Source organism: Mugil cephalus, chromosome 10 (assembly GCF_022458985.1).
Source record: "Mugil cephalus isolate CIBA_MC_2020 chromosome 10, CIBA_Mcephalus_1.1, whole genome shotgun sequence".
Taxonomy (NCBI): Eukaryota; Metazoa; Chordata; class Actinopteri; order Mugiliformes; family Mugilidae; genus Mugil; species Mugil cephalus.
Genome location: NC_061779.1, coordinates 10,923,771 through 10,950,143, shown reverse-complemented (window position 1 = coordinate 10,950,143; position 26,373 = coordinate 10,923,771). Strand labels below are relative to the sequence as shown.

Genomic DNA, 26,373 nt, shown 5'->3' with positions numbered 1-26,373 from the left:
CTCCCTGTAGTAAAGACACCTTGATGCTCATCTTTCAGATGATGAGTGAGCTCATTCAAGTGCTGATATGAAAACACAAAAAAAAAAAAAAAAAAATGAAGTCAGACTTTTGTTGTGTGTGCACCTGTTTTCGCCTCCAGGCACAAGCAGCTTCCACTGCTTTGATGCATGTGGTGACAGCTGCAGTCCGCGGGGATGGAAGCAGGAACATTTGCAAAACGTGTCATGAACAAAGGAAGAAAAGAGCAAGGAGAGACCAATACCGATCTTTAATAACCAACTATAAAAGAGGCACTTAGTGAACCACTTTACAACTTGCAACTTTGCAACTGTATGTTCCTTTCTGCTTAATCTGATTCATTTTGCACATTATTAAAATAAAACTTTGACATGAAGCAATACAGCAAACATTAGTCTACCTACAATATTATACAATATACGATACATACAGTATAAACAAGATAAAGCACCTTTGTTGTTCTAGTAAATACTATTCATAATTAAACATTTGGAGTTACAAACACAGATGATTGAGTTTTTAATTTGTGTGTGGTATTATCAGTGCATGGGAAGAACTCCAAATACAGGTCTTGGGACTGTCATGTCCTTGTATGCACCTGAGTTTATACAATGGAAGCTTTCCTAATTTTGTGTTCTATCAGCCTACATATGAATTGCTTGGATGTGTTACACAGTATCTTTAATAAACAAGAGAGAACCAGTAAAAACAGTTGGATGTATGTACTGTAATTGCTACAGATCTCATGTTCCCTTGCGAGGACATTGGCATTCACATTACATTAAACACAATGTAGCACCAGGTAATTGTTTATACAAAAGGCTAATATGATGAATGTCAATGCAGTACAGTAAAATTAAAAAAAAAAAATCAAAAAATAATACAAAAATGAATATGTTGGAAGCATGTATGAAAGGTGCACAGACAATAGTCCGAGTCAGTTACGACATAATTTGGTCCTTTTTGTAGTAAGACTTAAACTGAAAAGAATTCTGTCATGAATGCAAAATTAACATGCATTTCTTAGAAGAAAATTATTGTTTTGTATTTTCAAGTATTCTTTTTTTTCTCTCCCCCGTTTAGGTAAATGAAATATAATCTCTAAGTTAAAAAAAAAAAAAAAAATCAATGAATTTCCCAACTAGCATATTCATTTTTGACCCAAAACTCATATCTGCCATTCGTCCTCACATTTGTGTAATAAAAACACATGTACAAAGAAGACATAAAGTGACTATGTAAGTATTTAAAGATAGCATTTCACAGAAAAGAGCTGTGCAATCTCATTCACCATAATGAATTGTCTTAAACATTTATAACTGTGAAAATTTACAGTCTCTTATTCACAGATCCCTCTCATCCCCCCCTCAGTTAATAGATTCTGACGTGTCCTTCCTCAAAGGAATCTTAAAGCTAGTGAGTTTTTGGCCAAACAGCTGGCTTAGGAGGTTGTTCTGTGACTCTGCTGTCCGATAGGAATGGCTCTCCATAGACCGAACCCCCATCTTTGGCCTGGATTTGTTTAAAGTATTGTTCATAGGAACTGGGGACACTTTAGATATGGAAGAATGCAACGATCTCCCCAGGGGTCCCTTTTTGGCTTTAAAATCCCCGTTCTGAGGTGCAACAATCTCAGCTTTCTTTTGCGTACAGCTATCCAGCAAACTTCTTTTTGCCTGCAAACTGGAGTTTAAAGTCTTGCACCTGGAGACGATTTTGTTGCTCACAACGTCGTCCCGCACCGAGGACAGCACGGGGTACTCGTTGGGTCCGTCTGCCTTTCTTTGCAGCGAGGGATTTGCGCATTTGCTGGGGCGAAATTTCTTTTTGGCCCTGGAGTCAACGCCAAAGTTCTCCTGCGTGACCGAAGAGGAAACCCTTTGCAGGTTGTGAGGGGATTTCACATCCTTCCTCTTCTTCTGTGGTCTCGGAGATTCCTTGTCCTCGTTTGACACTGCAGCGTTGAGGGAAAGCTTGGAATTGAGGACAGGTGCTGTAGTGCCGTTTTTAGTGTTGTCAGTCGTTTTGGCTGGGGCAACTTTCATCTGATTGCTACTTTCCTCCTCAGCGTGAGGTAACATCTGCTGTTTGCTGTCATTACTAGAGGCTTTGGACGTGTGATGCCACTCCTCGCTGTCCCTGTGTTGGTCATCAATGCCTAATTCATGCTTTTCAGACTCAGGTGTCTTTAAAATGATTAGATTTTCTCTGACATAACAGTTCTCACTAGGTGGGAGTAAATCTGTTTTTCCTTGCATTTCAGTAGTGTCACCTTGAGCGCAGCTTTCCTTAACTTTATCCACCTCCTCCCCCGCACTACTACTCTCTTTAGATGCTGACCATGAAGTTGTCTCTGCTCTAATGCAGACTGACTCATTCTCCTCTTTCACGTCACATGGCTCAGTAATTGATTTTCCATTACCCTCTTTGTCAAGATTCGGTGAGGAAGTCAGGTCAACGTCCTCTTCCTTGGGTGCAGCAGAGTCCGAGCCCATGTGAATGCATTTTTCCAGCTCCACAAGTAGCTCAGAGTAGTCCTCGACGATGTCCTCAGTCTTCACACTTGTGTTGTTTGTGTCGCTGTGATAATCTTTTGTGATGGTTTGCGTGGCGTCGTCTGCCGTGGACACGCAAGGCTTTGAAGGATGCACGTCGGAGTTTTGATTTAAGTGCAGCGAGCTTACACTAGCAATACCGCTATCTGAGCTATTTTCTTGCAGACTGTCAGAGAGTATTCTCCTCTTCTTGCTCGCAGGCAAATCACAGTCATCGTCTTTGGACGCCGATACTCTGACAGGTCTAAGAACGCCCCGGAATTTGAAGATTTTATTCCCCCCTGACAGGTGCTTTTCCATGTGACGGTCAAACTGCTCTTTCTTGGAGAAGGTGTAGTTACAGGTGCTACAGATGAAGGACTTTTTAATCACGTGCATGACGTCAGCGCAGAGCTCGCATGTGTAAAGGGTGGTGTGTTTTGAATCCAGCTCCTCCACCTCCTCGTGAGCTCTCTTCAGATGGTCTTTAAGCTCCTGGGCCTCCTGGTAAGAGACGGGGCATTTGTGACACAGAAAGATCCGTTCCAAGTTGTGAACAACTAAATGTCTCTGGAGTTTGAATGGCTTAGGGAATTGCTTCCCACAGTGGTGGCAGTCTCGTGATGGATCTTTGCAGTTGGGATGCATCTCCACACTTTTAGGCGCCTCTGTTTTGTGCAGGACCTCAAGTGGGGTTAATGTGCTCTGCTTCCCACCTGCTCCACTGCTGCTTTTTGTTTTGAGAAGTTTTGGCTCAGCTCCCTCCGCAGTGTTCACATCTCCCACATTGCTGTCTAGTGCAACAGCTTTTCCCTGTTCTTTAGTGGCTCTGCTGGAGTCCCTGTTGGCTTTGCTGGGGCGATGCTGCATGATTGAAGAGATAAAGTTCTTCACTGCTGTCTCTTGCATAAAGCAGCCAGGAATTCCTAACATAGAGCCTTGCGTTTGACCTCTCCTAGCAAACTGAGTGGCATGCTCACGCAAGTGTTCATTGTACATCCACACATCTGATATCTCCTTCAAACACATTCCACAGGTCCAGATACCGGTCTTGTTCTTGGCGTGTTTCTCCCTCAGATGGTCTCTTAGTTGTTCCCGGGAGCTGAATTTGCGTTGCACACACATGTAGCAGGTTGGAGGTGGAGAGGGGTTGTGAGAGAGCTTGTGAAAGTTCAGCTCTCCTAGGGTGAGGAACCAAGTGAAACACACTTTGCACTTGTACTGCTTATCTTTGACCTTCATTCCTCCATCTTGTCGTTTCCTGCCACGGCGCTCTGCTACTTTCTTTGACTTTTCATCGTCTCTATTCTCCATGTCGGCGGTCGCGATGGGAGGAGCTACTGAGATATCTTTATTTGAGTCAAAGAACTGAATCTCAGGGAGCTGAAATGTGGTGTTGATGTTTTGGATGTCAATGCTGTGGAAGGATTGGACGCATGGCTCGAGAGTGTAAGGGGCAGCCGGTAGAGGCAGAGGACAAGGTGTGGTCGGCACTTTTGATTTACAATTATTGGGGTCAGAGGTCACTGTTGAGCCGGCATTAAAGCCACTGAAGTCACTGGAGCCACTCCATTCAATTGATGATTTATCAACAGTGCTCTCAAGTGGATTTAAGGGGTTGTTGTCAAGCTCTTTAATGTCCTCATGACCAGCCTCCTGAACTGAACTTTGTTTAACATCTGACGGGGGATTAGCGTCAGCCTTCAATGTGCTGTTGTGGCACATGTTCAGCATGATGGCATCATCGAGGGAGATTGTCTCATATTCACAGTGGTTAGCTTGATTGTCGGTGAATGGCTGATCTGATTGGCTTCCCATATACTGGTCTTTAGTCGGCATGAAAGTTTCAGGAGGAAGGTAGTCCAGAGTCACATTGGAGTGGGGTGATAGCTTCTGCCTTTTATTTCTTTTGCTGTACACCCTCTGGCACTTCTTCCTCTTCGCCTCCTCATCTCTGGGAAACAGCTGTGAGAATGTGGTGTCATCGTCGAGCAAGGCCTTCAGGTCGGGACTGATACTGTGAGGACTGAGAGGGGAGGAATTCAAACAGGAGAGTGGATCTACTTCATCTGAAGGGCCACTGTTATTCTCACACTTTATATCAACTGCCACTTTTCTAAGGATCTCCTCGGCAAGACTCTCTTCTGATTCTTTCTGTTCGCACGCGTCTTCCAAATCGCACAGACTTGTTCTGGACTCATCACACTCCCTGATAATCTCCTTGTCTACAGATATAGCACCTTCCACATTATTATCATCAGCACACACTTCCAGATTTGCCATCTTTGTCATACTTGTACATTTAATCTCCTCCATGTCAGCGAGTTGATTTAGCTCCACGGTCTCACGAAGTACATTTGTCTCTTTTGCTGGAGGTCGGGATGCACTGTCAAAGGAGGGATCTGAAATAACATCGTGAGGGAATTCCTCTGTTCCAGGGACAGTTCTGTCATTTATTTTCACCTGGTCCTCAGGAGATTTGCTGCGCTCTTGTGTTGCGCTGCTTTTGAATTCAGGGGTTATAGCTTGAAGTATGTCTGTTTTTAATATGTTCAGAAGCTCATCAGAGAAAGGGTCAGGCTTTATGTTTACTTCACTGTTCTTGTTCTTTCTGGCTTTGTTGTTCTTCTTTGCTTTTGCTGGCTGCAAAGCGTTTTGATGGCCCATTTCATCTGCTGCCACTGCACTTGTCTCAGTTGAAATTTCCTCCAGGACTGACTCAGTCTCTGCTGCTTTAGATAGGAGAGTGCTTGTTATCTCAGGGAGCCCATCTATTTTTGTTGAGTAACAGGCCTGTGAATCATCTTTACGTTTTTTCTCTGTAGTTTGGGATGCCTCATAAATAAGCATAGTCCCTTGATGGCTTGATGTTGTGTTCTGCTGGGCGATGGATTTTTCTGCTCTGACCAAATGTTTCATGGCCTTATGCCTCTTTAACCCTGGCACGGTCCTGAAACACATGAAGCAGATTTCACAGAGCACTTTGCCTTGTTGAGCGTTGTTCTGTGTCTTCTTTTGTGTTGTTTCTTTGTGTACTTGCTGCATTGTTGAACACTGGCCAGTCTCTGTTGTTGGTTGCTTCTCTGATGGGACTGTTGGAAGAGGCATTTTTTCAGTTTCACAGATGATGAGTGGCTTAGGAGTGGGCGGACCATCTGAAAAGTCTTTTTTAAGAAGTGTTCTGTCCTCAATTGAAGCCCCGTGAGAGTCTAAATTCTCTGTTACTGCATTGCTCAAGAGGTCAGCGCGTATGTGCAAGTGCTCAACAGGTTGCACCGGATCACGGAAAGCTTCCAACTTTGTTTTTACATTAGCAGGGGAGGAATCTGTTCTTTTGCTTTCAGCTGGGAGACCCAGGGAAAAACATGTGAAGTTCATACTTGGCTGGAGGACCAGCGGTTCATCTGATGACTGCAGCTTAGCTGAAGTATCCGAGCTCAGGGATACTGCTGTGTTTGTTTCAGTTCTGTTAAAAATCAGTGCAGGGTTAACGCTCAGGTCACATGATTCACAGTCGTCCCCGGTTCTCTGCTTGACGTCTAGATTCTCCTCAGGTTTGCTGGCAGGTGATATTGGTATGTAGTCATATTGATTAAGTTGTGGAGGATCATCTGAGATGCTGTTGTAGTTGAGCGGGCTGAGCTTGAAATCGTACATCAGATGTCTTTTTTCAAGGCCATCTGACACTTCTGGAGGCTCTGATGTGTTGGTCACTGGAAGTGGAGAGGAGATGGTGGTTTCTGAGCTGGGGATTTTACATTCTATAATTCCCAAGTCCAGGTGAGGAGGGCTTATCAAAGTATACTCCACCTCTGCTGTGGTGTTTAATTCATCACTGTTCAAAGCCTCTTTGACATTTTGGTTGCCACGTCCATCGATAGGGGATTTTTCATTTTGAACTGAGCCTTGATCTGTAGAGTTATTATTGTATTGATTGCTTGACTTGCATGAATCGTCCTCTGGGTCTGATTCCTGAATGGGTCTTGGACGACAGGCTGATAGAAGAGGACTAACTGGCGGAGCAGCATCTAAAAAGATGCAGTGACTTTCTTCCACTTCTTCTCTGCATGGTGAGTTCTGTTGACTTGCCATGAAATCAACAGGAAGGTGTTCTTTGATGTCCTGAACGTTTAAAATCTCCTCCTGTTTCTGAATTGGCTCAAAGACAAGAGCGGTTTCAGTTTTTAATGACTCATTAAAAGGAGTAATCTTGCAGGATTCGCTCTTAATGATGCCATCAGTCTGTGTGAGGATCAACAGATTGCTCTGGGTGTCATGAAAGGGCGAACAGCAGCCAGCACTCTCTGCGTTAGTTTCCACCAGTATTGGACTGCAGGGTTTATCTGTGGTGACTATCTCCACTGACATGTCCACTTCAGTGTACGCTTCCCTAGGGCTGGCATTTTTAGAGGAAGAAAGTCCAATCAAATGATCTGGTTTTGATGTATCAATAATTATCCCCTTAGCTGCAGCGTCGGAGGATTCCACTTTCAGTTCACTGACATGTGATTCGTGATTATCAACGGTGTGTTGTTCCAGAGGTGCTTTCGCCACATCTGTTCCTTTCTCACCAATGTCCAGATTGTTGTCAGCAGGATCTGGTGATGACAGATGACCATCAGACTGACCAGGGATTCCCTTCACTGCCTCCGCTTCCTCGGAGCCGTCTGTAGTTGAATATTCTTGGCTGTCACTATTGTTTTTAAACTGCTTCACAATGTCTTCCACACCACTGTTCCCGCAGGACTCCCGTGTCACCACACTAGAGCAGCGAGGATTACTATTCGCTGTGATGCTCTCCTCTGATGTGTCTTTCGTCTCTGTCATGTAATCCTTGTTTTCTGTGGGCTCGCTTGGCTGTGACAAATTTGCCGGGTTTTCACTGATTGTGGGGTCAGCTTTGTCGGAGAGAGAGGGCTGTGACTCATTCAGAATGAATTCAATTTCATCCTTCCGCTCATTGATATTTGCAGGTGATAATATATTCTCCTTTCCGGTAATTGCTTCCTTTTCAGTGCGATCTTCTCTCTCAGACGCATCAGTTGCCTGACATTCAGTTTCTTGATGTTGCTGATTTGTGAGAGAGTTGACATTCGGCTGCGTGCGTACTGATATAATGGGCTCTTTTTTGAATATAGAGTCGGAAATCACCTCCAGGCTTTTCATGAGATTTTCTGTATATCTCTTCTGTTCTAAAATGTCCTCCTTTGTCTCTGCAGGAGTCTCTTTTTCACCACTTCTCTCCTCTGATTTTTGGTCGCTGAGGAGCTGCGGGCGATCGACCACTGAAGCGGTGGGGATAAGGTTTGCTGCGTGACCCTCTTTCTCGCAAAAACCAAGTGCCCCTGGTTCACAGTGAATTGGAGAGTCGGGGCCGTGGTGTTCTTCCATTAGCTCAAACTGGAACGCACTTGGCCATGGGAGTCCTGGTTCTGTGAAAGGCACATTTGAAACTCTTACATCTATTGTTTGCGCAGGACATTTCATATTCAAACCGGCGCTTGCACTCTCTGACTCATCACCCAGCCGTAAAGGTGAAAACTTGCTCATTTGCAGCTGCTTGGTCACATCCTGAACTAGTAAGGGTGGGCTTTCCAGCTTAGTTGTCTGCAGCTGGTTTTCAAGCTCATTCACTATTCTCTTTATCTCTAGCTCATCCTCCGATGCACAGCTGTTGAGATTTGCACTGTAGTCAATTATTTTTTCTGGCAGAGACAAAGGAACATGATTATAATCTGGCTTCTTTTCATCTGATTTCTCAGAGTTGCCTTTGTACTGAGATATCTCATCGGGTAGCACAGGACTAACTATGAGATTCCAGTCCCTTTGTTCCAGAAAAGGGGAGAAAGATGACACAAACTCCTCTTTTTTATCAGCCGTGTTCTCTATTGAATGGAAACCCTCTTTCTGAATCGGCATCTCTGAATAAATGCCACTGTCAAATCCTGTGAGGTCCCCAAACATTGATGAGGTGTCAAATGTAAGAGGGGATTTCATGAGCCCTGGCTCCTGATCCAGAGGGTAGGGCATGAGGTGGAGCGTGTCTTTTTGTATGAGCGGGCTTTGGCTTTCACTTGCAGATAGGCACACCTCATCCATCAGAGAGGTGCACAGAGACGCAGGCTTGTGTGTGTCTAGGTCACTGACTAAAGTAATAGCCTCTTTCGCCATGCACACGCTGTCACTCTGTTTTCCAAATGTGGTGCTGTCTGATAGCTCTGGCTGCGCGGCCTGAGGCCCCTCTCTTCTTTTGCCCTTTGTGATTCTGTCAATATTGAAGTCAGTTTCTTTGGCGATGGTGGGGGAGTGTGAATCAAACTGTAGTGTTTTGTTATCTGCACTGCTACACTGTGTTGGCTCCTCTTTGTGGGATAGATTGTCTGCTCTCTGTAGGGTGTTTCTGTCTGAGCTGACTGTTGTGTTTGTTTCCTTTCTGTGAGACGCGAGTTTCTCTTGTGATTTTGCATGAGAGCTCCTGCTTTTTTCAGAGTTTTTCATTGTGTCTTTCGTTTTTTGGGAAGATGGCGCTGGATCGGCATCCTCTGGATTTGAATATTTCTTTGGATCCTCGGTGCTCTCTTTGTTATCAGAATGAACGCTTCTGTCAGCATTGTACTTCTTGACAGATTTAGTGAATGTCAGTGCTAGTGTGCTGGACTCCTTAAACAACTTCTGCGGTGGGGACCTTTCACGTGTTTTCTGATCCGAAGACTCTTTCTTTTTCTCTGTCTTCTTCTCACAGTCTGAGTCAGTGCGGTCAGTGCTTTTGGGGCTGTTGATGCTATCACTTGAAACACTCACAGATGTGCTGAGTTCACTGCTTGTGGATGACCTGCTACCCCTCCTCCTGAGTCTCTGGTGAGAGCTGTGTTTCTCGGGCGATAGAGAAACTTCTTCACTTTTTTTCATCTCAAAACACTCCTTTGACTCGTGTCTCCACGCTGCCTGGTCCCTCTCGCTCCTCGCTCGCCATTTGCACTCTTTGGTGTAGGTGTATTTACACCGACTACTCTGGTTCAGTCGTCCCTGGCTTGCTATCTTTACAGGCTCACAATCATCATCTGAGTCTGAGACATAGTCGTACTCTCCAAAGGCGGGGTTCTGCACGGTGGGAGTCAGTCTCTCCATCACCAAGGAGAACTGGAGGTTTTTGGTACCTTTAACATGAAGCTTGTGGAGCTTATTTTTCTGTTGAACTATTTTGTGAATAAGTTCTTTGCTCCAGGTGCCGCCACCAGTACTTTTCCTTTTGCTCTCTTTCACTGCCGTTCTCGAGGTCGGAGATGTGGAGGACTGCGAGGGCGCTGACCCCCGAAGTGAAGAGTTGTCCTGAAAGCTTTTAACACCGCAACGCTCAGAAAACTTGCTGGATAAGAGAAGCCTTTGTGGGCTTGTGTTTTCCTCCTCGCCCTTGCACTGCTTCTTCGCCTCTTTCGCTTTGCTGTCTTGTTCCCATGTCTTCTCCCTTGCGGCAATTCTTGAATTTTTATGAGAGACTTCTTTTTTTATCTTAATTTTCTCATCTTGTTCCAAATTCAGAGACATTTTCTCAGGGCTCTCAACATCAGAGTCATAAAAATACTTGCCCTGTGTGAAAGTCCTGTCATCAGCCGCTTGTTTATTTTTGCTCTCAAAGACCAGGGATTCTTTGGTTTTCAGACATTGTTTGTTGGACGATGTTTTGACAGTGGTGAGGTCATCGTCGACAAATGCATCAATAAAGCTGCTGTCTATCTCTGCATTGTCTGACTGATATCCCAGTCCATTCAAAGCTTCTGTGATTAGGCTGTCCAATTTGGCATCTTCCATTTCCATTTCCTCAGGCAGAGAGACAGGGAGGTTACCAGGACCGGAGAACAAGTTGAGTTTCATTGGATCGTCTTTATTGTCTTTCGTTTCACTGTCAGGCATCAGTTCTCCATTTTTATTAAGGCCCAACAAAGACAGGTGAAGGTCAGATGGACACCTCGGCATGGAAACATTTGACACAGTTGACACTGCTTTGGTCGGTTCCGCATGGAACTTCCTGTTGTCCTCCATCTTTGATATGTCTTTGGGGTCAGTTTGTGCAAATGCATGTTGAGCACAGTATTGCTTGTGGCATAAAAACGAAGCCACGTTGATGAAATTCTGATCACACTGTTTGCATGTGAGGAGAACATCTAACTGGTCCAGATTTGCGGTGGCTAACGAGGAGGCTAACAGCTGATGTGCAGCGTACGGTGGTGGAGGCTGGTGGTGCTCCACCCATAAACTGTCCACGAAGCCTTTGTTTCCATCCATAGTTGTCTTTGGATGTGAGCTGTTTTGCAGGTAGCCCATAATGTCATCTTTGGCTCTCTCTGGTGCGTAGGGAAGGTTTCGAGATGCATCAGAATGAAACTGGTGCGGGTGAGTGTTCAGGTGATCCGAGGGTAACGGCGTCTTGCCCTGGGACTGGTGATAGAACGAGTGAGGCGGGGCCGACTTTGACATCTGACTATCCTCCGAACTGATATTAACAGGGCTGGTGGATGCAGGCGAGACTGAAGAACAGGTGCTACTAGATGCAGGGTTGTGAACTGGGGAGGGCAAAGGGGATTCATAAGGTGACACCATCATAAGTCCCATAGGTGGGACCTGTAACGGTGGATAGCTATAGTTTCTTGATGGCGCTGTTGGAAGAGACTGGTTAAGTCCAAAGAATACCGTCTTGTTTTTGGACTCACACACCTGTGCATGGCTCATCTCTACTTTAAATGTTGAGACTGTATTACTGTTGTGCTTTACTGTCTCCTGTCTTTGGTTAGAAAATGAGCCGGGGGTTTTCAAGGAGCTATGTTTAGGTGATTTACTATCATCCTGCCAGTCAGAGGGGGAGACTATGTAAGCCAGCTTTTGATTACTTATTTGCCTGGTTAGCTCAGTTCTGTTGTGGTTTGGCACGGCAGTAGTTGGGCGTATCTGCCAGGACAATCTGCTATTCTTAGATGAATTTGGCCTCTGGTCAAGTGCTGGTTGGTTTTGAAACGTAAACTTATCATTCATGTCAGTAAACTGAATTGTATTTTGATCAGCTGGTGAATATGTTTTATTAGTCCCCTCCCATGAGTGTGGCGGTAACCTGTTCAGAATCTTATTGTTGATATTTTTATCAAAGGGCATTGGACCTGTGCGAATGTTACTGACTGGAGGGTTGTTAAATGTTTTGTTGGGAAAGTGCATTGGGGAGCCCGGACCTTGTGAAATATTTCTTGCATGCACACTTCCTTGAATCAGAGTTCTTTGGTTGGCAGCTGTGTCTCTGAGGTGACAGTTTCTCTTATTCCCCGAGGTGATGGATACATCCCTGCTGTCTGCCTGTCCAATAGTCTCTGTGCTCTCAGGCACGGCAGTCTTCCCTTGTTCTGACTGCTGTGAGCTGGAGCCAGAGCTGTCACTGCTGGCTGAGTCCTCGCTAAGATTCCTAGGACACTGGATGGATGATGCCACCCCTTGAATAAACTGTGACGGTGGGGGGTGAGGATAAGAGTTTCGATCCTCTTGCTGTTGTTCATTACCGAACTGAGTGCTGTTCTGAGCAATGTTTTGTCCTTCTCCGGTTGTAAAGGAAAAAGAGCTATGAGTTACATGAGCAGAACCTAAAGAGGAGTTTGTAAAGTCTTGGGATTGAGGGTTCTGTTCACAGGGAAAAGAGTCCGAGGCTGATTCTTCCATTAAATGATATCCATAATGGAATGGACCAGGTGCAAAGGCGCTCGCCTTATTGCCTTCTGAGAGGGCAGTGGATTTTTGTGACGAAACCCCAAAGTTAGCACCGTTAAAAGTCCTTTCAGGAGACGGCCATGTATTAGATGCGCTCAGCTGAAAGTCAGCCAGAATCAGCTGGCTCCCAGGCTGTACACAGTTGTTCTCCATCGATGTCGGCTGCTGCTGTGACAGGGGTGGATGTGGGTGCGTTGATGTTCCACTTGAGGAACCCAGTGCCTGTGAGGTATAGCTTGGGGAGGTAAGGTTAGAGGAGGTCTCCTGGAAACAGCGGCTGAAGTTGAGCTCTTCTTGCTGGAGTTCGGCCTCTCTCTCTGGTATACTAGGAACGTGGAATCTGTAGCTGCCCGAGACTGGGCCACGACTGGTTTCCAACTTCTTGGGTGGCAAAACCTTTTGCTGTGGGTAGGCAATACCAACGGTGCGCGGATTTGTAATGCTTAGTCTGTACAGCTGCTGCGGGTTGCTGCGCTCTGTCTTTCCTGACCGCTTCCCCTTCTCTCGGCTGCGGCCCTTTCCACTCGGGGACTGGGGACTGCCTTTGCCACTCGACCAAGTCCTTTCAGTGGCAAATTTCGATCTGTTCTGCAGTGATCTGAAGTCAATCTTCCCTGCCTGCTGCGGCCGTATGACAGCCTCACGCTGCTGAGGACAGTCCCTTTTCTTCTCTAGTTTTTCAACTCTGGCCCCTCTGCTGCTGGCTCTGGTCTCAGTGCCTGTGCTTGAAAAGTGCTCCGAAGACTCCTTTGTGGATGTGTCACTCTGTTGTTCCAGGGCCGTCCCCTCATCCTGCAGTTTGGACTCAGCGTCCAGCTCTTTGACTGCATGCATTCGCTGAGTCTCTCCTGCCATGGTGCACAATGCGTGCTGTGAAGGCCTGATCCGCAGAAGTGCTATCTGGGAAACAGGGACATCGTCATCTGGATTGTAGGAATCAGTAAAAGTCCAGTGGCAGGAACTGCAGGGACAGGGCTGCTCGCTGTAGGCTCATCTCTTCACCCTCATTGTGAACTGCAGATGTGGCACCGGAGCAAAGAAGACCTGGAAGGAAAAGAGGACAGGGGAGATTAGATGAGCTTTTACTGTCTATTTTTATTTTATTTTTTTAAGATTAATTAAGAAATTATGAAAGGATAAATTGTGCGGCTCGGAAACTAAGAAATTATTGATATTTTCTTTAAATCCAGGCATAGAACAGAAAATAGAAAAGTGGAAGAGAATTTAAATAAACAATTCAAACACCCTCTTTCATGTCAAAGGCTGAGTTAAATTACAATGTTCCCTTCATCTGCCAGCAGAGAGCACTATTGCAGCACCACATAGCAGTGCTGTCAACACACACGCACACTCGCACACACACACGCACACACACACACACACACAAAGACAACACTCGGTGCGATCAATGGAGAAATTCAAAATACTGCCAAACTCAGTTCAGCTCACACTCGTCCTGGAGACACCACTATCCCTTAAATTCCTTACTCCTGACAACAATAAAAAGAAACAAGTAAATACAGTTTCATCTGTGTGTCAGATTCCTGCTTAACAACAGTGAATGGTTGGTGTATCACAGTCAACATCCATAAAATAAACAATCACACAAAGAAACCAGTTCAGTCTTGAAACGATGGAACTCGCTACAGTTCGGAGGATGAGAAAAATATAGTGCATGGATCCAAAACGCATTGCCAGCAAATGAATCACAGACTCCTTGAAAAGCTGGGACACAATGCCACAGTGTTCTATTGCTGCAGAGGGCTTCAGGTTTAGATCATGGAGGAATATTGAGGATTAGTCAGCCCGGCATTAGACAGTGAAAACTGTGGGCACACTGACGTTTGCATCCCAGACACTGCTTCTCAGGTCCCAGTTTACTTTGGCCCTCCACTGCTAAAGCTTCTTTTGAGGTCAGACCAGATGAAACTTGGAGTTAGCACCAAAATGTAAATTCTGAGCCTGGTAACCAAACGCCTATCCCACCTCCTCGTCTGCATATCCTGGCTATCACCAGTGACGGGAGTGGCTTATGACAGGAGAAGCCACCACTTCAGCAGGAGGAACTGCACGCTTCTGTTTTGGCTTCCATCATCTATGCTGAAGTGTCCTTGAGCAGGATGCACTCCTGACAGTTTTAGGGACGCCCTTGTGGTTTACAGGACAGGTTCCTAACCTGTGAGGAAAAACTGCATTATGAAATCCCAGTATTACTGCATAAAACGTGTGGCATGTGAGCCCTTCTGCATGGGGCCTCTCCTTCAGGCTATAACTATTAGAAGACTCTCAAACACACCTACAGCGGGATGCGTTAGCTCTGCACTAAATTTTCGAAGCAGATGGAGACTAGTGAAATGTACAAAGACAAAAAAACATGTCCAAATGTCCAAATATGTCCATCCCCATCAATCTCTCATAAAGTTGTGTTTTTAAAACCTCCCACAGTTATTTTGTGATCAGCACTTCATTATGTTTGGCTGTTTGGCCACCTAGATTTATATTTACGAGCAGTAACTCTTATTTTTTTTTCTGCAACACATTTAAATTCCTTTCGTTAGAGATCTCATCCGACCATCTACGCAGTGAGCCTCCGATAAGACTGTTTGGCATAACCTGATGATAATCTGGAATACGATGACAGGCAAATGAATTCATTGTGAATGCTGGCAAAATAAACAAACCATACCATCCAACCATAACGAGACATTTTCTGTATCAAAGGCATCTTTTTATGTTTCACTTTCTTGTTAATAGTAAAAAAGGCTGCTCTACAGTGTGGGTGGGGTCTCACATTCTGACAGGTCTCAAAGGGTAGACTTTTCTTCAGTGCAATATGGAAGATAAGATGGGATGGCCTCTAGCGTTGCATCAGTTCCGTTTGCATCCACTGATCAGTAGCCAAGGTGTCCAGAATGATACCATCTGACGAATGAAACCCTGCATTTTCACCTGTAGGTCAACACATTCTGCCTCTGGTAAACCCCCCAGTGGCATTTAACAGGTTGGGAATGAGGCTTGAAGCCGCGACCTGGCTGGGTTTAGGCCTGGTTGTGAAAAATCACATCTCCTTTACAGCTCCACAGAATCTGAAAGCCAGAGTGTCTGTAACTGTCTCTGCTACCGGTTGGGGGAAACCGAAGTGAATGGGCCTGCCAGCCTCTCCACCAGGCAGTGCTTGATCCAGCTCCGTAGAGTCAACACTCACAATCATACATCATAGCCCCAGATGTATTTGCCCAGACTGGCTGTTGCGGTTTGGGACCGAGAATGAATGCCTCCAGCAACAAAAAGAGCAGTATGAGGATCACAGGGACCTTACAGAAGTAGCACCAACGGCTGAGCTGTCAGTTTACAAAGAGCGGGGAATCATTTATACTCTAACAAATGCCTTGTTCACTTCCACCTCGGCCCCTGTGCAGCTCAGTATTTCATCCATTCCATGAGTCTTCTTGTCCACATAAACCAGAATTACTTCATTCAGAGACTTTACATCTATTAATCTGCCAATCTGGTGGCGTCTCTTTTGCATGGCTTATACGGTTTTATCTCGAAAAGTATAAATTACAGTTGGACTGTGAATAAAGTCAACGCGGTGGGGACAGAATTGCAAGCTGGGCACAAGTTGATATCAAATCCTGTGTGACTGGTCTAAAATTTGTTCCATAAAAGTGTGTTTTAGAGGAGTTTTACAAGTCAATTAAGGCTGTGTGTGTGTCCGTGTGTGTGTGTGTGTGTTTGCGAAGCTTCCTGTCAAATCACCAAGTTTCTCAAGCAGTGGCGCCCCATATGGCTCCACCACAACACCACCCTGATGCACGAGACTGCTGAGTGCTAAAGAACTGGTGTATTTGTGGTGCAGGACCCATGTGTGTTTTTGTGTGTGCGAGTACATAACTACAACAAAAGTGGACATTTTTTTTTCACTACTTTCACATGGGTTTGTAATGGTTTTTAAGAGGGAAGGGATAATGACTAAAAGGTGCATGAATGAAAACCCAATATCCTGAAAGTCTTTTTCCTGTCATTTTGGTGAAGGATGTATATAGTGTTGGCTGGAGCATATGTTGGTAGCACAGAGAAACGCTTTGTCAACTCATCACATTTGTGCCTTGTGTACCTGCTTCTGCAATTTTCTATTTTCCAAGAAGCAAAAGCCCACATTAGGCTCTGCATCTTTCAAAGGTAGTTAACTTAAAAGACTACAGGCTCAGCATCTATTTCTTTGGAGCTACTCAACAGTTCTGTTGATGTGTGTAACAGGAGAAGCGCCCCAACTTGGTTGAAAGAAATGGCGAAAGCAGGCCGCAGCTATCACTAGCTAATCTTAACAGCGCAGCCATCTAACATCTGCACGACGTGCCACACAAAACAGTAGGATCCCAAAGACAAAGACTCCCCAGAGACCCAGAACATTATTAGAGCCAAGTGAAGGGCAGCAGCAGAGCGAGCAATTCACTTCTTCAAACGACAGATTTCTTTATAATAAGGTAAATCAATAGCTGGCATTACCAGGAATTTCCCAACTTGTTCATCTTTTCCAGATGCTTGCACACTGAAATATCATCACACAATAGACCCGAGGACCACTGAGAGGGGGGGGAGGGGGAGACAGATGAAGATGAGAGATGATGAGGTCAGAGGTGGCGGAAAGGAGAGGAGAGGCATTAGTGCGGTAGCAGGGATTGCTATTAGAGAGTGGGAAAATCATGCATAGGGCTGAGTGTCAGAAGTGGATGGTGGTGGTGGTGGTACTGCTCTATGTGCTGCATAGCCCTGTAGGTTGTGTAATGAGGAGGATGCAGGGGGTGGGGGATCAGGTGGCAGAATAAAAGCTGTCTGACCGCTCTCCTCACACCTCTCCCAGCAGGACTGGTCCAGCGAAGGGAATGCACAGTGAGAACGGCTGGCCCAGGGCCCGTGCTGAGGCGCGCCGCCAATTCCTCGGTCAGCGTGCCTGCCTACTCCTCTGTATTTTTGGAAACATCCATTATGCAAGCAATTTGCCTTTAAGATCTCTGTGCTTATGTCTGTTTAAAGGCAGGCTGGGGTGGGAGATATGTCAGTGATGCAAAGAGGAGCCCGGCCAAGTCTCGCACCACACAGTTATTATTAAAACAGAAGCCCTGGATGTGTGAACAGCAGTGGCTTGTCAGTAGTTCACAAGCTTAATTTCTCAATTTATGATTTACAGAGGATAATTAACGAGTCATCTGTCTTCTTCCACGCTGATGACTCTCTGCCAGAAGTGTTCGGAGCATTTGAGTGATGCCAACGTCTGAGCACTTCAAATGAAACAGTGAGCTCAGTACTAAAGGAGACCACCACCGCCACCCCTAACCCCACCCTTCACCCAATGTGGTTAACTGCTCAGCAGAGGAGATAGAAGGAGCGTGTGTGTGTGTGTGTCTGTGTGCATGCATGTATGTTCGTGTCTAGGGGGCTTTTGGTGTGTAATTCCAGAGGCTCCCCTTACCCCCTCCCAAGTTTTTCCTCTTTCTCAGACAAGTGTTTTTTTTTTTTTCTTCTATTTATTTTTTTTCTAACCACTGGATTCTGGACTCGGTCTGTTTCCATATTGCAAACCACAACATTCCACAAACATGATGGAATCGCTCTTTCTCTCTGTTTTAGAGCTTTTAACGGTTATTTTTTCCTCTTTTTGACCCGCATTTTTGCATGTCTACGGAATATTACTTGTGTGTGGCTGTGAAAGTAATAGGTGTAGTGTGATTAACTGCAAAACATGACTGGGTAGGAGAGGATATTAGTTAAAAGGCAAGCTAGACAGAATTTCCTGACTCCTGCTCATAACCGCGATAACCTTATCCTTAATGGACAAAATCCCTCTTTTTGGGTGTTATTCCTGGTGCATTCCTTTTTTAGTGAATCAATATTTGCTAGACCTTTCTACTGCCTGGGCAAACGTATTTGGTTGCCTCTCAAAATCATTAAAGTTTTATTAAATGTAAAAGAACCTTTGGGATGAAATGGATTCATTGACAACATTCTCCTGTAACCTCAAGTATAATTATTGCAGTGATGTCTGAGGTTGCGCTCTTTAATAAAAGGATATGGAAAAACATTTAGTGTTGTAACGCACACTAAGAAGATTACCAATAACTAATATATCATATAAGGTTAGGGGCACAGGTCCCATATAATAGGAGGCATCCTGAGCTAACTAAACTCCAGTTAAAAGGTAAACAGGGAGAGTTTTTGAGGAGGTCACTGGATGTGGTGGATGGATCCCCCCGCACAGGTAAACAAAAAATGAAGGATGAAACATGGCAACATCAACACGTACTGTTTCAGCCTCAAGGAAATCATAAATCTTCGGTTTTAACTGTCCTTTAAATTGCTAAAAAGATCCGAACCAGCAAACACAACAACAACAATAACAAGGAAACTAATCTGTTTCACATTCTCACCATTCAATTTCTCAGAGGATTACTTAACAGGCTCCCACCAATCAATGCTTCTTTACACACACAGAGGAAGCCTTTTATTTATGTAGGAACTGCATGTTTTCCCATATCCTCTTAACTCGAGGAAGCCGAAAGCAGTGAGAGGAGTTTGAAGCTACCGCCACCACATAGGTGAAAGTCCAGAGATGAGGCTGGGCCTGCAGAGACAGAGTTACAACTTAAGTGTCAATGGCCTCTAGGGACTGAGCCTTTCTAACTGACCTGTCAGCCTCCCTCCCATGAATCAATAACCAAGCTCACCTAAGCCAAGCGTGCACAGACAGGCACAGCCACGGGTAACTGCATCCTCATGCTGCTATATTTTGACCGGAGTTCATTTGAACGCACTCATTCTGCAACTCCGCAAAAATAAGCAAATAACAAATGTGGAATGAGTTCATACAAAGTTTAGCTTTGTTAAATTACATGTGATATTCTGGATGTGTTTCTCATGAGCATGTGTTGATAGGCTCTCTTTGTCTCTGGAGTGACATTAGAGACGAATTATGATGAAGTGTGACATGTGCAGATTGGGAGTGGCAGAAATGCACCAAAGAGCATCAGGAGAAAGTATGTTGGGCCCCAGTGTGCCTCCAGGCCACACTCATCACCTTTCACCTTCAGGTAATACTTTCGCTTGTAAGACTTAGGCGGAGGTTTGTTTGCATGCATCCACAGACAAGACGACAGTCAGTCGAGTTCCAACACGTGACTGTGAGAGGGGTTTTCCCTTAAAGCTTGGGAAAGTGGTGCTACGTAAATGCGCCACACGTCATTGCCAAATAAAACAAGCTAATTTTCACGAAATATAGTTTTTCCTGTGAGTCTAGAGAACCGCCTTATGTACAAAGGCACTATTTGTGACTGAACTTTTAGTCTAAGCTGCTGTGAGCAATTGGTAGGGGAGGCTTCTTACATGAATGCGTGAGAACCTTTGCACATTCAGATGGGTGTAATTGTATGTGTGCATCTCCGCAACGGGGGGGTTGTGCTGCGTTTAAGCACGCAAGTGTTTTCTTGTGTAATTTCAGTATACATCGCACAAATGACACGCTCACAGTTCAGTAGTGAGTTTTTATAGAGTAGAAGTGCTTCAGTCATATTTCATGGTGTCTCGCTGTGGTCACAGACTGGCACACAGATATTTAAATCAAGCCGAGAGCAGACTTGTAAAAGGAAGTGATTCATTTCCTATAGGCTCACAAGCAGGTGAAAAGTGATGTATGCTGAGAGCTCAAAATAATAACCAGCAGGGTGGGACAGATGAAAGAATAGGGCTTGAAAACCATCATCGCAGAACTTTCATCTTCCTAGGCTCCCCCACTTCAAACCACAATGCCAGATGCAGCATCATGCCTCTTGACTTTATTTATTCACCCTTGCTGTCTCTCTTTACACTTTCTTTTTGTCTCCAGCCCACACCCACATGAAAGCACATCTCCTCAGTTTGGCATAAGGCCACAGGAACTGAGAGGCAGGTGGGGGTTGGTACTGGGAGGAAACAAAAACATTTGTAGAAGATTTAGGATGAACGTCAGTGGAGCGGGTATGATTGACAGTCACAGCTTAATGCTAGAAGCAACACAGTGAACTCAAAGAATAAGATCGCGAGCGGAGGTTATTCGGTGTCGAGGGTTGCAGGGTGAGCCCGAGTAGTTTTATTTCCCCAGGACTATTTCTGTATGAATGGTCCGAAAAAAAAACAAAACAAAAAAATAAACAAACACTGAGTAATACTTTTTTCTCCCTTTTTTTAATTCTTCTATCCAATTTGCACCCATGCCAAAATCAGTAGTCCCCTGGCCAATGGTAAAGAGGGAATTCCAGTCACAGTGTGCGTGAGCCAGTACCAGCATTTTCCAAATTCACTCTGCCTGCCTCTCTTTAAATATCCCAAGGAAATGTCCAAATGACCTAATTACGACTCAGGCTTTCCTAAGTAGCCTGTGTCAACGCATGACATGCTATTCAAAAATACATGCAGTCACAAAATAGCAGGATCTCAGTGGTGGTGAAGTATGCTTTTCATTTTTTCAGTATTTTTTTTTTGTGGGTTTTATTAGCTGGTGGGACTGCGAGCTGGTTTCTGTTTGTGTCTATGTTTCTTTCTGTTGTGTCTCGGCTCTCGGGGCTTTTCTTGGACGGGCCAGACCTTCAAAGGCTCAGAGGAGCTAAACGATCTGCCAGAGACATAGATTTGAGCAGACCACTTCATCACTCCTTAATCTGTGTCACAATAGCACAGAGCGCATTGTCTGTTTCAGTAATAGAGAAAACACAGTCAAACTGCCGCAGAACTGTGCCACTGATGGGCACTCAAACACAAAAGCTGCCTTGCCCGAAAAAACACCATTAAAAGATTGTTTCTATTTTGGTGTTGTAGCACTTTGGTCCACTTCACCAGCTTAGCAGCACTTAGAGCAGCGCTCAGTGGAAACAATAACAATGAATCTCGCTAGAACAAAAGCCTTATTCATACATTCAAGTGAAGCTCCGCTGAGGTGTCATTTTGTGAAATTTCAGCTGTACTCTAACTTTGTCGTTTTACTGTGTTTGTTTTGTTTGGTGCTGCGGGAGACAAGGTGGTATGCATCCTGCGCAAAACCACTTTATAGTAATGGTTTGGAAAAGGCCTGACAATTAAAAGAAAATGAAGGGGAACATGATGGACTAGTTGGAGTGCCTCACATTCTTGCAAAGCATTTTAACTAAGTGTTTTGTCAATGGGCCACCTTTGTGAGTGAGGCCCTTTTTATTTGCAGCTGCAAAAACTATCCATAAATACCGAGAGGGGGGAGGGAGAGGGGGGGATGATGACCTTGGGCCGTTACAGGATCTGAAATCAGATAGAACACAGTTCAGCAATTCACCTACAACAATTATGTTGCCTGGGAAATCCAAAAGTCTCAATGGGCAGGGGGGCGGGAGGGAACGAGGGGAGATATGAGGAAGAGGAAGGGAAGTCAAGCAGAGAGGAGACAGATTCCAGCTCCCAGGGCTCTGAGTGCAGACTGCCAATCTACTTCTGATCCAGGATGGGACAGTACAGTAGCGTTTCTGCAACAGACAGATGCAGTTCAACAGGTTCCTCTATGATGTGCTATTAAAAGGAGCATGTCCTACATCTGCAGCTTGATATCTCACATGCACTACAATTTCTTGCTTTGCAGTGGGCAAAGTTACTTTAAACATTTAGGACGTGCCTTGTCAAGTTTTGTTGTACATCTTTTCCGATTTTCTGATGAATGACAAGCAACAGCCCGAAGTGTAATGTGCCTTTTCCCTATCTTCTTCCCACATCATTTTGTTGGTTCCACAGCTTTATGTCCCCTTTTCTATCTTTTCATCTCATCTCACCTCCTCTTTCTGCCAGTTGGTCCTGTATGGGTGTGGCCTGTGTCTTGCTGTGGGTGCAGTAGGAGGACTACCTGATGTGTCGCTGTGTAGGATAGGACCAAGGGGTCTGCTGTTGAAAAGGAGCTCTGTACTGCATCTGCAGATCGCCTTACACGACCACTTCCTGCTTCCGACCCGCTCCTCACAGGCGGCCCTGTGTGCCAAGGCCGAAAAAAGCTCAAACAGAGGGGTTCAGTCCACCCAGGGGCTGAGCACAGGACCCTATTCATCCTCTCCCCAAAGCTCCTCCCCATTTCTCCACAACCAACCTCAGCCTAGCTTTATTTTAAAATTCACAAATATTCCCCTCTCGGTTGAACTGAGATAAACTAACTGCTCATTCCCTCTTTTCGGTGGTGCTCGACAGACAAGCTGTGTCAGTGCTGCCCCCAGACTGGGGAGGTGAAATGTGCCGGAGTCAAGTATTTGCACGATGTCTGTCTGTCCGGCTCAGCCACACCTCTGGCATCTGTCTGGTTACATAATATGTGGAAGAGAGGAGCAAGTGTCATAGAAAAAAGGCCCACTTTTAGCTGAAAGGGAAAAATAGTGCTGTTAATGAGTCATCGAATGGGAACTCCACAGTCACAGGAAAAGGTGCAGGGTAAAAATCAAACCCCAGACTGAGGTGGACGGGAGCAGGTGGGTTTAGGTATTGGAGTCGTGCTGGTATTCCTGGAATGCTCACTTTGTCCCATCTAGACCTGGCAACAGTGCGGCGGGTAGGAGCTTGGGGATAGTGGACTATTTACACAAGGACCATATGAGGGCCAAGGGGGCAGGGGTATTTAAGATTCTTGGGGAAATGGCAAAGTGGGCAAGTAACTCTAAAGACAAACAAACCCAGAGCATTAATGATGAGTCTGTCACTGGGCCGGGATGTTTTTGCTTTCCCCCTGCATATTGCAACGGGAGGGCAAACGGCCTGAACTACAGTCTGTTTTCACTACTGTCCTTGTCGTTTCTACCTTCGGTCGTTGGACACTGCCTTGTTTTTCTACTTTAAACGCATTAAAACAGCACCCGATACGTTCATTCCTACCAGGGGGATAGAAAAACATTTAGCTTGCCGGCTCCCTGGGCTTCCCCCTCGGATGTCAGCCTCAGATGAGGGTGAGAAGAATGACGCTCTGTACGGCCATTGCAAGAAGCCATTCATGCAGCCACAACTTGACCACAGAGAGTGTGTAGCACTGACCCATGGTTGCTAGAACAGAACCAGTACTGATCCAGTCACTGTTGTCCCAACACAACATCAGTATTGATCTAGCTCATGCACAACAGCACAACACTTCTAAGACCCAGGTTGACTGCTAGGTCTCACCAATTTAGACAACACCGCCACTGATTCACCTACAGTGATGAACTTCTGCAAGATTGTGTTAAATTCCTTCGACACCTGCGCAGATAAGAAGGCACATCCAGATATTAAACTCTCTTCGAGACTCAATTACTACAACCTGTCAAAAAGAAGTTAGAGCTGTCTGAGTTGTGGCTGGTGTCAAAGAAAAGTAAACCTGTGTTTACAGGATTAATCTCTGGTTGATTAACAAACTCGGTCAACCCTGACTCCTAAATTCTTTCGCACTCTCCCCATTGCTTTTGCCATGTTGAACAGGAGGCCTTATTATAGGTCAGTGCTGACTAGAGGCAGTGGAACAAACCAAAGCCCCTGGCAGAGCTCATGTTGTTCCCCTCAGACCTGCTCAGGCTCACTGGAGACCAGTGCCGGAGACTGGAATACAGAAAGTAGCTTCTGTGCATCCACCATGCCCTACCTCTCTGGCTTCACATACCTGCGTGTGAGGCTGGCCTCTGGGCCAAGCCAAAGAGTGAACCAAGGAGAATGCTGTGTACTTAAGAATATTTTTCACATCCCGTGTCCTATGGAAAGAAATACTGGTTCAGGAGCCCTTAATAGACTATTTACGTAAAATTGACAAAGACAACAACTTCTTTCCCTGCTGTGATAAGCTAACTTTTCAAGTCATGCTGCAAGATGAATGAGTGTGATTTATTCCAAGTCCGTAGACGACGCTACACCAGAGGCCAAAAACATTAAATGAGCAAAAGTGCTTTTTATTCAAGTGGAGCTTAGTGCACCAGCTTTAGGGCAGAAAATACATTCTAGTAACCTTAAACACACTGCAACTTGCCAAAATTCTGCAAGCACTACAGGCCCATAATGAAAAAAAGAACTGGTATTATATTTGTAGATTCACCACCATGCCTTCAGTCGGAAATGTCACGTCTTTCCTACAATCAGTCTTTCACTGAGTCATTGACGGAGCTCCGCGTTAAGGCCAGATTGGAGACATCACTTGGAGCCTCATGGTACAGACAGACAATGTATGCAAGTTGAAGAAATTGTATCATCCATCTCGTGTGAATCATACTTTTCCTCTTGTTCCTATTTCTGCAGCTCCTGACGCTGACTAGATCTTCCCAAATTCAAGATCCAGGCCTTCATAGTCACTCATCTACCAATGATCTCCTCTTGTCCTTCAAATGCAAACAAAGCTTTCCTACCTACAAATATGTGTGCGGGCGAATCCAATGCACCTCGAAGATACATTACATTACACTACATTACATTACACAGCAATGAACACTTCCCTGTGCAGGCAGATGGGACCACTAGCATGGACGAGAAACATGCAGCTCTCCAGATCGGAAACACGCAGTTCAAAGGTCAACTAAACTGTTGGCCAGTGTATGCGTCACCCAAGACTAAAAATGCTTTCTGAAAACAGAAATGAGAAAAAATAAGGAAGTAAGATTCCTAAATATGAATGATGGACCTAATTCATACTTATAATGGTTCTCTGTATACTGTTAAATGTTCCACATTTCTGGCATCTTCGTAAACTCGCAATCAATAACTCAAATGCAATGTCTGTTGTGGGTGTTGCAGTAAAGTTTGCCAACTATGCACATCAGACGAAAATATTTCCATTTGCACAAACTGAGGTACGGATAGCAGACTGTAATTTATGTGACAAACTCTGTGCACACGAAATGTGTTAGTGTTGCACCCATGAGCAGCTCTGATGTGCAAACCATTTGGCCAGACTGTTGGGATCGGAAGCCCTGTCACAGTCCATTAAAAGGTTGAGACAGAGCGAAAAGCTAGGGCCTGTAACCGTGTGCCGTTGACCTCTCAGCTCAGCATTGTGGCCCTAATACTGTCTTCAAGTAGCCCCAACATAAAACCTCTCAGTCTGGGACGTGGTCTGCTTTTTGCCCTCTTGCCCTGACTTCAATTTGTCATGGCAGTATTGCGTGCCCAGCCATTTGTGTTGGCACAGCTTGCATCTCTAGAGCAGCAGGAAAGCCCTTAATCTAGGACTAGTGGGTCTTCAGGGGCCATGTGAGGGCCATGTGAGGACCACTGGTCACTAAGACACATCCCGATCTTGGTCGAAGATTTAGTCTGAAATAGGTGCCACCATTTAGGATATATATACGTATAAATATTTGAATCTCCAGAAACGCTAAATAAACAAGAGCTGCTCAAATGTAAAGTGTGATTACTGGACGTGACTTTGATGCTGTTTTCCTGCTCTGTTTCCACTTACACATGACTGACTATGTGTGATGCATATTAAATGTGCATTGGTTAAGCCTTTGCATGCGAGCGCCACACATCACAGACGTAACATAAATGCAAGGTTGTGCTTTCATTTGCTAAAAAACTTCTTTTTTTTCTTCTTTTTTTTGTTTTTTGCAAAAATACACACTCAAAGTTCATGTACCGAAAACTATGTGGAGGAGTAGCACTTGTTGCAGTTCCAGGAAAGAATAACAAATGAACATATTCTCATCTGATTGGTTATTTTCTCTAGAGAGTAGATTCTCAACTTCCCTTATCCACCTTGCTATCAAGCATGCAGGCAGAGGAGCGGAGGGCAATTAAAATGAAATATATGGTCGTAAAGTTTGAGAGGATCTGAAACGTTAAATGCCTCAAGCTTCAGCACAAATCTCTGCTGTGGAGCTTTGAAAGGTCAGTGAAAAGCAGCAGTGGAGATGTTCTCTGTCCAAGGACATGCTCTTATCTCACATTAGAATACCTTTCTTTCTATGGCAAGGAAGTCAGCCACCATTTCTTTATAACAGTCGACACGCTGCCAGGTCTGATGCTCTGGGCTGTAATCTAGTAGAAATTTATGAATGGCGTTTGCTTGGATTGGTGAGTGTGTCAGCTAGGTCCATG

General features: G+C 45.0%; 1 protein-coding gene across 1 annotated transcript in view; it reads right to left on the bottom strand.

Moving 5' to 3' along the window:
* Positions 1 to 254: 254 nt before the first annotated feature.
* LOC125014944 (zinc finger protein 469) overlaps positions 255 to 26,373 on the bottom strand; it is a 60,189-nt gene continuing 34,070 nt past the window's right edge. Inside the window, exon 3 of the mRNA XM_047596509.1 lies at positions 255 to 13,341. Coding sequence (XP_047452465.1) covers positions 1,387 to 13,152 — 11,766 coding nt within the window. The 5' untranslated portion in view covers positions 13,153 to 13,341 and the 3' untranslated portion in view covers positions 255 to 1,386. The remainder of the gene's footprint in view (positions 13,342 to 26,373) is intronic.